The sequence below is a fragment of the Rutilus rutilus genome, assembly GCF_951802725.1.
Source record: "Rutilus rutilus genome assembly, chromosome: 16".
In the NCBI taxonomy this organism is placed as follows: domain Eukaryota; kingdom Metazoa; phylum Chordata; class Actinopteri; order Cypriniformes; family Leuciscidae; genus Rutilus; species Rutilus rutilus.
The window spans coordinates 7386937-7402835 of NC_140224.1; the positions used below are offsets into that span (position 1 = coordinate 7386937).

The 15899-nt window shown below is 37.2% G+C and overlaps 1 protein-coding gene across 7 annotated transcripts in view; it reads right to left on the minus strand.

The window, feature by feature from the left end:
* The window catches only part of ank3b (ankyrin 3b), a 170765-nt gene that overhangs the window by 68561 nt on the left and 86305 nt on the right, over positions 1–15899 (minus strand). For all 7 annotated transcript variants that reach the window (XM_084433634.1, XM_084433632.1, XM_084433633.1 and 4 more), the window contains exons 2-7: positions 7848–7949; positions 7265–7363; positions 6750–6848; positions 4257–4355; positions 1558–1743; positions 1112–1135 (exon numbers count right to left, since the gene is read on the minus strand). In XM_084433634.1, coding sequence (XP_084289760.1) covers positions 1112–1135; positions 1558–1743; positions 4257–4355; positions 6750–6848; positions 7265–7363; positions 7848–7949 — 609 coding nt within the window. The remainder of the gene's footprint in view (positions 1–1111; positions 1136–1557; positions 1744–4256; positions 4356–6749; positions 6849–7264; positions 7364–7847; positions 7950–15899) is intronic.

The following is a 15899-nucleotide window of genomic DNA, read 5'->3' on the forward strand; positions in this document are numbered from 1 at the left end:
AATCCAAAGCTGTTAAGTTGAAGGACAGCTGGAACATATCTGGAAGCCATGCTGACTGTGAAGAGAAGAGAAGAGAAGAGAAGAGAAGAGAAGAGAAGAGAAGAGAAGAGAAGAGAAGAGAAGAGAAGAGAAGAGAAGAGAAGAGAAGAGAAGAGAAGAGAAGAGAAGAGAAGAGAAGAGAAGAGAAGAGAAGAGAAGAGAAGAGAAGAGAAGAGAAGCTCTTTCTGCTGGCACCTGTTAGGAGGGGAATGTCATGCATGAGACGGGACGAGTGCTCTGCAGCTGAGGGTCTGACTTCACCCTCCCTTCATCTGCAGGACAGTAGATATCTAGGTTTTGATCAAAGAGGGCACTTAGATTTATAATTTAAAGAAATTGAAGCGTAATGCATATTCAGACATATTCCAATGCAAACTGGTTTTAACACTAGTATAAAAAGGTACTGCAGACCGAGCTGGTCACTAGAAAAATGTTGTGTTTTGGATACTGGTGTGCAGGTTTCTTCACTACATTAACCACCAAGGCTACCTTGATCCAACAGCTTTACTAGATAAGTAACCACTTGACTTTTCTAGTTTATCAGTAAGACCAGAACTAAACCGGCATAAACCAGCTGGACCAGTATGGACATTCATACTGGTCTAAGCTTGTCTTTTAAGCAGGTAGCTGATTTTTTGTTGTTGCTGGGGCAAACTATCCTAATTTAACATCCAGAAACAAGCAGGCCAATGGAAGGTTGACTTCTTGGGCAGGACTATCTGTGCAACAAATATCAAATGTCAAGAGTGTTCTAAAAGAGCTATTCCATTTGGTGCCACTATTGGCACACAAATTACATACTTCACTTCATATGTCAAAAAAACCAAAACACAACCCTCCTTTTATTGAAATTTTTTTTTTTTATTATACCAGTTTTCTCAGCTGCAGACCTCGACCGGTTAACCAGAACGTTTCCTCTCCATGCTAGTTTTCTGTTGCCCGTTAGTAATCAAAGTGCCATTTTACTGAGACAAAAAAGCAATGAGCAGGGGCAGGAGGGGATGGGGCGGCAGCAACAGCAACAGCGTGATATGGGCGCTTTGTGAGGTGTGTAGCGTTTGTGAGTGTATACCTCTGTCGTTCTATTCACCATCATCTAGAGAGACCACCAGAGCAGGAGGAGAGAGAATGGTCTGATTAGTGTTCACAAAGTCACAATGGGAGCACCAAGCTGTACGGTGGCTACATGGTGAGGGAGAGCAACAAACCACACATCACACGACATCACGAGGGCTTAACTGGATGGTGCATCCTCTAGAAGTCTACGGTTTAACTGTTTGGGATCTTCCTTAAACTGACTTGTGATTGAAGACGATTGTAAATTCATTTAAAATGAGCATCTTCCATCATGCACCATTGAATTACGTTAGCCACCACAAAGTCTGTTTAGACGTGTATTTTGTTTATATTGCGTTAATTCCAAAATATGACAATCCTCCTATGTGTTTGAATGGAAAGCACCATCAAGTTCTAAATGTAAACTGACGGAAAGACTTGGTTGTATTTTGATGGAGGTACCTTGGATTCAACATCTGCATTGTGGTCATTCTGCAGAAGCAACACTGCTGCTTTGGTGTCGTCTTTACGGGCGGCGATGTGCAGGGCGGGTAGTCGCACCTTCCCCTTGGTGTCGTTCTCCAGGAGCAGAGATACCACCTGATCATGACCTTGCTGAAGAGCTACGGCCAGTGGAGTAAAACCATCCTACAAACGCACAACAAGAATACTTGAGTAGCCCAAAGAGATATAAATCTTAAAGGTACACTAGGTACAACTCTCTTTATCAACAACTTTACAGCATAAAGTTTCTTCCATTTTCTTGCAGAGGAAGATTTTACATCGGAAATGATTCAGCATGCTCTTTTACAGGGGTGGGCAGAGGTAGCAACATCAAAATCACTGATGGTAAGAAAAAAGTCCTAAAACAGAGGTGTCCAATCCTGTTCCTGGAAAGCCACTTTCCTGCAGACTTCAGCCAAACTCTGCTGGAAGGTGGTCCACCAGGAGCAGGATTGGACACCCCTGTTCTACAAGATGAATATCCACAAAAAAAAGAAAGTAGTCTGAGCAAAAAATAGCATATCTGCAGCCACAGTAGATGCACTTTCATTATTTTGTTCACAGACGTTATAAGCACTCCTCTTGGTCCACTTTCCTGCAGAGCTTAGCTCCAACATAGATCAAACTCAATAACCTGTAGCTTTCTAGTAATCATGAAGACCTTAGACCTTGATTAGCTTGTTCAGGTATGTTTGATTAGGGTTGGAGGAGCTAAACTCTGCAGGAAAGTGGACCTAAGCCCTATTCGGACTGGATTAGTTTAACATGGAGAGGTGGGGTAAAGTAATTATTACCAGAGCTTCTCAGTGATTTTATTCCAGTCCGAATGTGCCATCTCAGTAATCATTACGGACAATGTCAGTAAAGATTACGGCAACTTTTACCTTCTGTAAAAAGGTCCGGAAAAATTACCTCAGGTAATACTAATCCTGTGCGAATAGACCTTCTGTAAATATGTATGGAAAAATTCTGTCATTTCCTGTTTAAAAGTAGTTTTCCGCATTTTTTCAAGTATGGAGGCGCTTGAAAAAGCATTCAGTTGCGTTCTAGATGGTGAAACAAGTCTGTAAATCAAGTTAGCCCTCCCACTTCTGCTAGTTTTACTGAGATTTCTTATTCCGCACGAATTGGCCATTAATTTTACAGATGTCCTGTGGTAAAATTACATTACTCCATCTACCCTTGTAAAACTAATCCCGTCCGAATAGGGCTCTAGAGGGCCAGAGTTGCATAGCCCTGTTCCAACTAGATAGACCGGGGTAGGCAACTCTGCTCCTGGAGGGCTACCTTCCTGCAGACTTCAGCTACAACCCCTTCTCAAACACATTTATTTTCAACTAATCCTGAACACCTTGATTATGCGTGTTTGATTAGGGTTGGAGCTAAACTCAGCAAGATGGTAGCCCTCCAGGAGAAGGGTTTGCTACCCTTTGGACAGACGTTAATAGATGATGATTTTTTTACTATACTAGCCCAGCTGAGGTAGTTTGACTTCATTAACAGCATCACAGTTCCATATCATGTTTTTAACTACAGTAGTAACAGCAGAGTTTTAAAACTTAATGGTGTAAAGAAATAGTTCCACATACAAGAGTGTTTTAAGAATGAAAATATTGAGCATGTCTTTAGATCCATGAACACACACATGTGCAACCATTCTTGCAAATTGTTGCATTCAACTGAAACTGAAAATTTATAGAATGGCATTACAATCACAAAACAAAATAGAATTTTGTTCTGCACGGTAGTCATGGTAAAGTATAAGTGCAATGATTGACTCCAGACTCCTTGTGTGTGCATTATATTTCTACAGTTCTTCATCAATTATTCCTTACTTGGTAAATAGTAAGCCTGAGTATTGACAAAAAACTCACAATACAATACACATTGTCATACATGATTGAATACATTGTGTTGTATCACAATATCAGAATCGGTGGGATCAGACAGAATCTCTCTTGTGTGGAAACCCTTATTAAAAAATGGCATTTTCAGAGTTTATGCTTTTAGATGAGCTGCTTCTAAATTAATTTAACTGTAGGAAATATCAACAAACACCTAAATAAAAAGAAAATATTCATATTTCATTCAAGAATATAACATATCAATCATATAGTGAGAAAAAAATACACAGTATATGAATATATGATTGTATATGCACTTTAAGAAAATGACAGAATGTTTAAAAGCAACATAAAAAAAGTTAATTCTAAAAGAGCAGCTTGACATCAAAATGCTGTAATGCATCTTTTTCTGGTTCAAGTCTGAATTTCAGACAGACCTTCATTCACACCAACATGGATCATTAACATGCAAACAGCTCTTCAAACATGGAAATGTTCTTTGATGCATAATCACTGTCTGAGAGACACAAGTGCCTGGTACATTCTCAAGGACAGTGACGTCTGGCACCCTGCTCTGTCATGCAGGCGCACATACACCACACACACACTTCAAGCCGGGCATTCAATACCCTCACTGCGCAACTAGTGTCTGCCTGCTGCCTTGAAAAGGACAGCAAGGTCACTGGGTATTCTGAGTCAGGTTTTTATATGTGTCATCACTAGATGGACCTATAAGTATGATGCTTCATATACAGTGCTGGGAATTGCAGTGAGGTAAGTGATGAATCGATAGGAACAGAAGGTTTTGCTCACCTCTGTGGCAATACTCTGGCTGGATCCGTTATCCAGGAGGAATTTGACAACGTCCAGGTGGTTCTCCTGGGCAGCCATGTAGAGTGGTGTGAAGCCATTCTGTAGCAGGAACAAGGGCATACTTAGAAATGTCTACGCTTATCCATGATTCAAATACAAGATAAGACCACAGCACATACAGTTTCCTCATCTGCAGGATTGTACTGCAGTGATGATGATCTTTTGAACCAGTTCAGAATCTTATTTGAAATCAAATTAAACCTCAAATATGCAATATGTCTGGTCATTAGTTTGAAAACAGTGTTGTGTGAACTTTAGAATTTAACAACTGTCTTCTTTTCAATTCATGAGTGTAAATGTGAATTGAATTGGCCACACCCGTAGGCAGTTGAATTGGAATGAAACGAAGAGGAAATGCAGTCACAGCATAAATAAATTCAAACACAAATGTTTTACCATACATTTTGACAAATTGTTAAGTTTGACTTATTATAAGTTCAATGAACACAACAAAATGTCCGTCACTTTGCTTTTAACTTTAAACTAAAAATAAATAGTGACCTCTAAATATGAGGCATTCCCTAGTTAATTAAGTTTTTTTTCCAGCACGGTCCATAAAATGAGAGTTAAGTAAATCTGTAGCTTATTTAGCTTGGCTTAATAACTTTAGCAGTAGACAATACTATTATACATACTATGTTAAATCAATGTATGATACTAGATAAATAATGTTTACATTTTCAAACGTTTGATTTTTGGGAAATGTTGGTCATCTAGCAAACCATAAATTATATAATATATAAAACAATTATTAGCAGGCCTAGACAGAATCTTCTGTGTTTTTTTTTTTTCTGTGTTTTTTTCTGCAGTGATCTTGTATTCAGTGTAGGCCTGGGTATTAGCACTATTAACATAACATAGCCAAAATGAGTCAACTAAAAAAGGTAACTATCTTGCTAATACTTATAATTTGTAAGGCTAAGTGTGGAAACGGAGAAGCTGAACACACATCGCCGGATGAAGCTTCAGCCTCTAGGCGGGTATATGGATTAAGGGTGATTATAGATCGAGTGTCAATTGTCCATTTTGGTGATAGGTGGCGGCAATGTACTTATGTATCTTCGATCAGCCATAAAACTAGAGGAAGATGAATACTTATAAATGTGGGGTGCACACAAAAAGAATACCCTTGCAAAAATAGACTGTTCTAGCAACCCCGTGTAGCAAACTTCTTGTAAACCTTTCGCAATTCAAAATCAGCCTCCTCATTCATAAAGTGTCCCTATTTTAAGCACTGCAGTGTGAGAAAGCAGAACCAGGCTGCACTTGTGATAAGTTCTTGAGATAAAACAAAGCCTGTCTCTACTCTCTCGCACACGTGTGCATGTGTTTAATTTTGGACTCCCTAAGGGTAGTTTCAGTGACAAGGCAAAAACGCACATACTAAAACTATCATCCATACCAGCTCTCAAATCCCAACAGCTTCTCCTCAAAATGGAGACATAAGTAGGTTATACTTAATGCAGCGCTGCTAAAATTCTTTTTAAGCTATCTGAGCACAAACTGGGAACTTGAGTATCTGAACTTCACTCAAAATTCATAATACAACGCATTGCTAGTGCATGTTACATTATTAGCATAAATTGCTTTTATGATTTGTTCTCTCCTTCAGATCAAACACTGTTATTGCTAAGCAACAGTTTGTAGACAATCAGGCTTAACAAGTTAGTCAAAATCAGTTGTGTGCATGGTGTAGTTGTGTATAGCTATAGCTTTTTTTATTATTATTGCAGGTTTAATGCTGTCACCCTTATACTGTGCAATCATTCAAAACTCCTCATTGTTTTTCTTATAAATTATATAATCTGAATAAGTTATCATTTTAAAAGATATTCCTCCTTTAGCTTCAATGTAGTTAGCTACTTTTTCTTTTCTTTTCTTTTCAAAGGTTTCATTTTTTGGTGATGCTAATTATGTAGATAACCATAAGTTAGCATAGTTATTAGTATAGGCCCAGATAGAATCTGCTAACATTTGTCAGAAATTCTGCAATGATTTTGTTGGAAAATGTGCTACTTTACAGTTTGTAGCTAACTTTTTCTTCTTCTTTTTTTACGGTAGCTACAGTAAATTACTTTAAATTACAAGTAGCTTTTAACTTGGCAAGTTACTGTACTGTTTCAAACTAGCTTCACAAACACTAGGTTCAATGGCACCAATTTTTAAAAGGTAACTAGTACTACATTTTGTTACCAGAATAGTCTCGCACGCCGGTCTGAGACACCGACATTTTCAAAACAAACTGTGATTGGTTGCTTTAAATGTTAGTCAGGAAGGCCCCTTGGCCAATAAAAGCTCCAGACCTTCTGCCGTCAGTCTGAAGGTCTGGCTACACAAGAGTACAGCACAGTAACGCAATCACAAGCTTAGAATGGGTTGGCCAAGTGTTTGAACCTTATAGGCCACTCATCACATGTCAAGTGCTGACTGTACCTGAGACTGGGAGTTGATATTTGCTCCATTAGTCACGAGTTCCTTAACGACATCCAACTGTCCAGCGAGTGATGCTATGTGCAGAGCGGTGTTTCCTTTCTAGAATCAGAAGAACACAACAGAGCAGGTTGACTCAGTGTTAACAGTAATGTTTTTTTCATACACCAGCTGTCTTTTGGAATGCTTCTTCACTATTTCTGTCTCTGTTACAGTACATAATAACACTTTGAAGAATACACTTTTAAGATGGGAGAAACCTCAACAGAAATATTCCTCTTGAAGATCCTTTACATGAATGAGCAGATCCAGCCCTTGGTAGAAGCTCAAAGTCAACCTGAACATCAGGCAACAGTGACTTTGAAGACATGCTGATGCAGCAAAGTAATGTCTATGAAGTCATGAAGTCTACTGAGTAACACACTTGTCATCTTTAATTCATATGCTCAGCCTTCTACACTACTGCTGACATTTTTAGTTGTGTGTCATAGTATCCGATCTGGTGATGTGGGTGTTACCTTTGTTGCCGCATCCACAGTGGCACCAAGTTTAAGAAGCTCAGCCACAACCTCCACATGGCCTTCTTTAGATGCTAGATGAAGAGCGTTCAACCCATTCTGCATCCAGAGAAACATGTATTTGTATGCTGTTCATGTACATGATTTAGGATCAATATGAGGTATATCAGAGACATTAAATAAGAGCAACACAACTTTGGAAAGTCTTGAGGGCTCCACTCCTAGTTTTGATCATAAAAAATATGTACAATAAAATTGTATTGAGAAAACTGATTTTTCAGCATCATTTGGCATCATTAGCCCAATCTTCAGTGTCACATAATCCTTCAGAAATCATACTAATATGATAATTTGTGGAAACCTTGAAATATTTTTTTTCCAGGATTCTTTGATGACTAGAAGTTCAAAGAAGAACCATTTATTTGAGATAGTATGTTTTCTGTAACATTATAAATGTCTTTACTGTCAAGTAAATCAGATTTCTTATTGACCCCAAACTTTTGAATTGTAGTGTACAATCTTATTCATGATGTCAAATATCAAATTCAAATGTTAATTTTACAAAAAAAGGAAGATGTATGACCTGGTTGCAGATGTTGATGTCCACGCCTGACTTTAAGTATTCGAGGGCTTTTTCGATGTTTCCGGCCCGAGCCGCTCTGAGGTAACTGGCATTACTGTCAGTCTGAAAGAGAGAGAAATAACAATCAGATCGTCTTCTTCACAAACCCTCACTGATCAAGAGGAACCAAATAACACCATATGCTGACACTTCCAATTTTCAAGAGGGAGAAATAAGTCCTCGAAAAAGAACAGATAACAAAATCCAATCTACAGCATCTTTACTGCATTGAAGCAAAAACCAAAAAGGCAAAAGAAAGAGATGTGGATGGACATGGCAGTGCCCTAGCATCCAGATTTCCACTCATATCTTCTTTAGTAAATCTAACTCTAAAAAATGAACTGTTCTAAAAAATGAACATATATCAAGTGCTTTGTGAAACAGAAGTGAAGTGCAGCTCAGATCTCTAAACAAATGGCTGATCGTGCAGCAGGACATTGCCAGGATTCCTGCTGTCGACTGTGTCTGATTATGAGCTATATGACATTTGTAATAACAGAAACACAAATAAACTGTGTATAAACTGGTTGTAGTTATGTAAAAGAGGGCCTGAGAAAGAACAAAAAGGAAATGTCACAGAGCTTGAAGCAGTGTTGCCCCGAGAGCGGGATTCCTGAGGCATTCATACAGGAAGTGAATATAGCATGAGGAGCAGTAATGGATGTATTCATCCTGGAAGAGGGAAGACTTCATAAACCTGAATATGCAAACTGGAATTAGAAGACTGTGCTGGTCTTTTCCATCCTCATCAACACAACTTTTTTTTTTTTTTATATATGTTGGAAATTTGGTTTTGCAGGTGCATTTGGTTTTACTCAACAATGCAATTTTGACCCGATGTGACTTCATTTCAGGAATACATATACATATATATATATATATATATATATATATATATATATATATACATATACACACATATACACATATATATATATATATATATATATATATATATATATATATATATATATATATATATATATATATATATATATATATATATACAGTATATATATATATGCTTATTTATTTGAGTGTTTTTAGAACCATTGTGATATTATTTTCATGGCAATTGAGCTAAAATTCAGTATAGCAAATATTACCAAAATATGTCATACAGTATGTACTTAACTGTACGATCATTTTTTGTTTGTTTGTTTGTTTGTTTGTTTGTTTAGAATTCAAAAATTGATATGTAATATTTTTTTGCAATACTATAATGAGAATTTTTGGGGAAAATTGGAAAAAAAAACAATGAATGGAAATAAATAAATAGATTGTTTGACTGTAAGAAAATACAGTTTCGTATCTATTTATTCGATTTTGGGGTGATATTTCACCTGGACATTTCTTGACAGTTTTTGTGAGATAATAATAAAACATGAAATAATAATTAAGTAGGTAGTGCATGGTAGCCTATATCATGAAAAAACAATCACCAAAACAATCCATGTGACCATCCAACCACATGCTAATTCCAACACTATGTGTTAGCTGTAATGAAGATAGGATTTAACCACAACACCCTAGTCTATCCTAGTGCAATGCCAGACATACTCCTCATACATGCTTTACATGCTTTAGTGTGTTGGATCTGTCTGTGCAGTTCTATATTAACAGGTCTCAGTGCATGAAACACTAAAACATTATTATTCTGAATATGATGAATGAGGTAAAATAAAAAGATCAGGTGTCATAAAAACGCTAGTTCATGTGAACGAGCATGTAATAAATGAAGATCTGGGAAAAAGGTGTGGTCTGTGCTAACAGTTCAGTGTCCAGATACTCACACAGAGAGAGAGAGAGAGAGAGAGAGAGAGAGAGAGAGAGAGGGTGTGTCTGCCGTTGCTGCAGTGCTGTAGTCCTGACACACCCCGACACACACATGAAAACACACTATCTGCATCTGAATCCTTTCACGCACAACCATGACTGAAACTGGGGATCAATTTTCAAAACCTTCATGTTCATATGAAATAATAAGCATGTCTGATTTCGCAGTATTCATAAAACAGTAGGTGAAAAGTACCCAGATGACCTACTATATCACATAACAATCACAACATGGGGGATTTAGTATGTGCCTAGAAGTCATTCCTACTACACATTCATACTTTTGTAATGGTCACAAAGTATGTTCTTCATTAAATGTAGCACCTACTCAGTAATTTGGGATGGATCTTGTATCTCTGTTGCTCTATCAAATCTGTTGCTGTTTGTATTTTAACATCATAGCAACAGCAGCACTGGCTCAACCAATGGCATGAGATTGGGGCGGGACTGTCTGCTAGTTTGAACAATGGAAGATAAGGGGAGTTGTAAAACATGATGTCTTGATTTTTACAATTTCGTTTGGTTATGCTATTGGTGCAGAAATTAAAAACACAACCTCAAAACAATTCGTAACTATTTTATGCTTTGGCAAATGTGGCTAATTCATATGAATTCATACAATCGTATTCGTATGTTTTTGTACAATCTGCTTATGCCCCAGTGATGGGTATGATTAGGGTGGGGTTAGAGGTGGACCTTCATGCTTCCTTCTTTTCTAATAATCGTACGTTTTTGTATGATTTACATCGTACGAATTCATAAGAAATTGCCATCTTGTAACATAGTTCCATAGACAATGACAGTACATTTTTGGAGGAATTTAATGAAATGAGGGTGTAAGTATTTGATTAGGGTTCATTATAAATAATTTCATTATTCTTGAGTCTCTCACTTTTTCTAGCAGTATCAGTCCCTGGCTTCTGTCTAGCTGCTGTAGCATGTAGAAATGTCATCCTCTCTTCTCTCTATTGTGGGCTCAACCTCTGCAGTGTGTGGGAGTTTCCTTTGAACATGTCTCTCTCTCTCTCTCTCTCTCTCTCTGTATCACTAGGAACCACACATCAAGTTCTGGAAAGGCCTCAACAAAACCTGCATGAAGTCTTTTTCTTCATTAGAAAGTAGGTCTGTAGTGTACAAGATAAATTAAATAATTATTATATATTTAAGATAATTTTGCTGGCAAGACAAAATTAAACGAAACCATGAACACTGCAATAATTAGGGGCCAAACACAGGTGTGTCTTATTATTATTATTATACCTCCTCCTTTTTCTTGTTCTTCTTCCGCTCTTTAATCTATGGCAGCCCATAGAACCGCTTGCAGGAAAATGATGAAATTTGGCACACAGAAAGAGGATACTCTGAACATTAACCACAGATAATTTTGTATCGTTAACTCATTCCCTATAGCTCCACCAACTGTCCGAATTTGCACGTACATATAAAATAAAGAAAACTACTTTTTGGAACTCATCCTAGATGGTTTGTCCATTTTTTCACCAAAATTGGCTCAGATCATCTTCAGACCTTGCTGGCAGGCTGGAACGGATTTTATTTTCATTTTGGGCATCAGCCATTTTCGTAATGTCATTTTGTCGTAAAATGCTGTATTTTATGATTGCATTAGCATATTGTTACAAATCTCGGTATGTGTAATCAGCACTATATTCAGACTATGCTGGCAAAAAGTTATTAAACCATTTTTGATAGACCAAAAAGACCAGTTTTCGAATAACGCATCAACGAAATTCATGGCATGATGCCAAGCTGATTCTGAGGTTGTAACACTTCAAAGCTTTGGCATATTGATACTAAACTTTGTATGTGTCATTTTGCCCTCACACTGACCACATGACATCAATTTGGTAAGAGCACCACCTATTGGTCAAAAGTCATAAGCAATTAAATCATTTTACAAGTGATTCTACTTTATGATTTTCATATGTTTTGCCTAAAATAATCTAAAAATGTCTTTAATTACTTATTGTTGCAGTTGTTCTAATGCTCACAGCCATGCTTAACTTATCATGCCTTTTTTGAGCTTGGCCTCATTAATTGCTGCTTGCAGCTATATATTTAATTTGTTTTGCATTAGGCAATTAAAAGTGTATCATTGCATTAGCTTGATAATGCCTCCTTGTGCACCTTAAGAGCACCTTGTAAGCAAGTGTTCCGACTTCATCTTTTTTATATATTTTTTTATTTCAGGGGTAAAAATAGTGTTTTTGCTACTGAAAGTTCCATTAAGTTTAATTCATTTCTGCGAATTAGTTTAGACTGTGTGTTTTAATAATTAACTTTATAAATAAATCAATTAATTTTCATCACCACACATTTATACCATACTTTTTTATATTTTATTCAACATTTATTTTAATTCATGTAATGAATTTCTTTTTGTGTTAGTTAATTATAATAACTCTTTCATGCTGACTTTAATGTTAATTTATAATACATTAACAAATGTCAATTTAAATAATGTGAAATGTAATAATATATTCAGATTAATAAATGCTGTAAAGTATTGTCGAATTTCATTAAAAATCTAAAAAAAAAAGAAGATTTTTAAAGCTATATTGACCTACTAGAGACATAACTTTTCTGACAACAGAAATTCTTCACATCATGAGGTCAGGGGAGTGAGGTTTACACACACAGTTCTTACTAGCTCGCCTCTGTTACACTCGCCCCCTTAAACCTCCCTTCCATCCGGGTCATGGCACCAAATGCATACAGTCCTACTCAACCCACTCCGAGCAAGATTTGAACCGCCGTCTGCGGCATGGTAGGCAGGCGCAATAACAAGGACGCTAAAGATCGAAGTCTCTGCGGTCAGTTGCTAGTGCGCCTCTTGAGGCCAGGGGAGTGAGGTTTACACGCACAGCTCTTATAAGCTTGCCTCCATTACAATGACTCTGTGGTTGACAGACAGCTCAGATCATCAGATTGAGGAAATGCCCCATCCCGCAGCCCAGCGCCAAATAGAAATGGGTTTTACAAGGGCTGATCATCAGCCAGCATTAGAAGAAACCCAGCACAAGCCTTACAGAAACACACAGGCTAACACACACAATGAGGCCAGTTACAGTCAGTAAGAAGGGCCAATATACAGATCTCTAATGCTAATTTGCCATAGCTATGAATGCAAATTACTGTGCGTGTATTTTATATGTATTTTAACTAGTACTGTTTGCTAAGTCAGCACTATTTATTTTGAGAGTCTGTCATTTCACCGGAAGATCAAGTAATGACATTTTGATTAAAGGAACACGCCGACTTTTTGGGACTTTAGCTTATTCACCGTATCCCCCAGAGTTAGATAAGTCCATAGATACCCTTTTCATCTCCGTGCGTGCCGTAACTCTCTGACGCACCCACCGCTAGCCTAGCTTAGCACAAAGACTGGAGGTAAACGGCTCCAGCTAGCATACTGCTCCCAATAAGTGACAAAAAAACACCAACATTTTCTTATTTACATGTTGTGATTTGTATAGTCACAGCGTGTACAAATAACAAGGTCACATGAGACAGCCATCTTCTAACCGTATACATACTGGGAACTATATTCTCAGAAGGCGAAGCACTGCTACTTCTGTGGAGTGATTTACTCCAACTCTCTGCTCCTCACCACGGGGCTTCTCAGGTGTTGCGAACAAATCACTCCGCCCAAGTAGCAGTGCTTCACCTTCTGAGAAAATAAAATAAAATAAAAAAAAGAGTGTCTTGTCATTGATTCAGGGACCAAAATTTCTATGCTCTTTTGATTTGGGCCAGTATGCAACTGCCTAGAATCCCCTGCATTATGCACTAGCAAGAACTCACATTGTCTTTAAGAAAATGTAAGTCTTTAATTATTAATGAGAGTCCACACAAGTTAAGCAAGACCTTAATGCAAAATGTATTGAGATTATATGAAAGTAGCTAATGCTGATGATGATCTTTGAGAACATGCCACAAAAAAAAGATAGAAAGATAGATAGATAGATAAAGATATTCTTTGAAACATGTTTAGATGTCCGTGGATTCATGTATATCAGGATACAGGACAAGTACAAGCCATGACCTGACAAGCAAAACATGTGGCAAAATTATTGGAGATTATGCAGTTATCCAGTCAGGAATGTTCAATTTGCAGCCAACAGAGTCGGATGAGCACATACAATGATTGTTTTACACACACGCACGCCGTTGTTTGTCTTTATAATGCGACTTGCCTGCAGGGAGGCGAGTGAGTGCAGTGTTTTAAGCCATAGAGAAAAGCTTTCAATTGACACTGCACACACGCACACACAGTCGCAGCATGCTCAGATAACAGCACATGCATGAAGAGAGCTGAGTGTGTGATGTATCTGTCCTCGTTTCTGACGCTCTTCAGTGTAGAGTGCAGATAGAGCAGGACTGCAGAATGAAACGGCGTCCTGTGTCACGCTTCATGATGATAAAGCGTTAGCACCTGCAAAACTCATCAAGCATGGAGAATGAAAATAAAGGTTTTAGGTGTTCACAGTCCTCTAGGCAAACATAATCAGACCACCTTCTTTAAATGTATTTTAAATGTATATATATATTTTAAACTTTAAACTACTAATGAGGATTATTTTTTATCTTTTCTTTTTTTTTTAAACAAATTTCCATTTTTGGGCTTATAGTATATTTAAAATGTTGACTTAAAAAACATCCAATTCAGAGTGAAACAGTATATTCAATAAGAGGATAAAATATAGGGCAGGAATGCTTTTACCAATGGGAATTGATTGGATCATGAAAAACCGCTTGCAACCATTTTTGAGGTTAAAGGTCAAATTTTCCCTCAGGAGTACTTGAGATATATTATTATTTGGAGAAAAAAATTATATTAAGTGCACTTATAAATCTGGCACAATAAGGAACAATGTTTAGAGAAGACACAACAATTTTTCCGGTTTAACCAGTGACTGGGTGTGCAACTAGTATGGCCAAGAGTGTATATTAGTCAGTGTTCCTCTCAGACAATTTGTGAGGTGTGTGGGTCACTTTATGCAGCTGTCGAGATGCATTGCAATAAGACGTTGTAAAGGCTTTGAGGAAATCCTCTTGCAGGCCAAATGAGGGAGAGCTGCCCACAAAGTTAGTTCACGCTGACAACTGCAGAACAACAAATCAAACAAACAACTGACAACTGTAAAAGCACTATGCCACAGAATAGTGACAGATCGATGTATTGGCCAGAACAGAACGAAGATCTGATGATATCTGTCCATTTTGAGATTATTTGACTTAGGGTCAATAACATATTGCCATGATAAAGGAAATTAATTTTTAAAACACATATTACAAGTGTTTAGAAATGTACTTTTTGTATTCATGTTGATTTCATATGGTTAAGAAAAGTTTATATGTAACGACCTTACACCTTGAATACATGTTGAGTGTACACATCTTCATTATTATTTTCAAAAAGTTTTCAAACACATTGTTTTTATTAATATCATGAATAATTAATTGATAAATATAAGTGCATTTTTTGGGAGTTGCACCACATGACATTTTACAACCTGAACTAGACTTGCTTTGTCATAACAAGGTCAAATTATATTTTAAGAGGCATAATGACCTTGACACACAGTCAAGATTTTTTGAAGGGGTTTATGATATAATTCCCTATTTTTTTCTGCATGTTGGTTGCACCACATGACTGATGTAGCAGATAAACGTTTTTCAAATATTAATAAGTAGTAAAGCAGTTCTGTATAAATATTATATTTTAATTTAAATGTGACCGGCGAAATTTTTGTCAAAGTTAGCACCAAGTTAGACAACTTTGTTGATTAAAATCCTGCATTAAAGATCATGATTGTATTTAACAAAAATGAACACTCGCCAAGCAACAAATGCGAGGAAAAAACGGCATTGGCGAATATATGAAACAGTGTCAATCGCCAGTAACATTTTTATGAATTCTAAGAATGCACTGTTGTGAGAACATGAACGTAAACAAACGTGTATGATGCTCGGGACAGTTGACCAGCGCTGCATCCTCACAAGAGTTTCAGCCATGACAATTTAAATATTCAAGTGCAAAACGCAATAGGGAACACAATTTGTTACTCGTGAGCTGTTTGGAAAGTTTTGTGTGGGCAGAAAGCTGCATATCATACAATGTGCGAATACTGAATTAAATGCGCTCTCTTTCACATC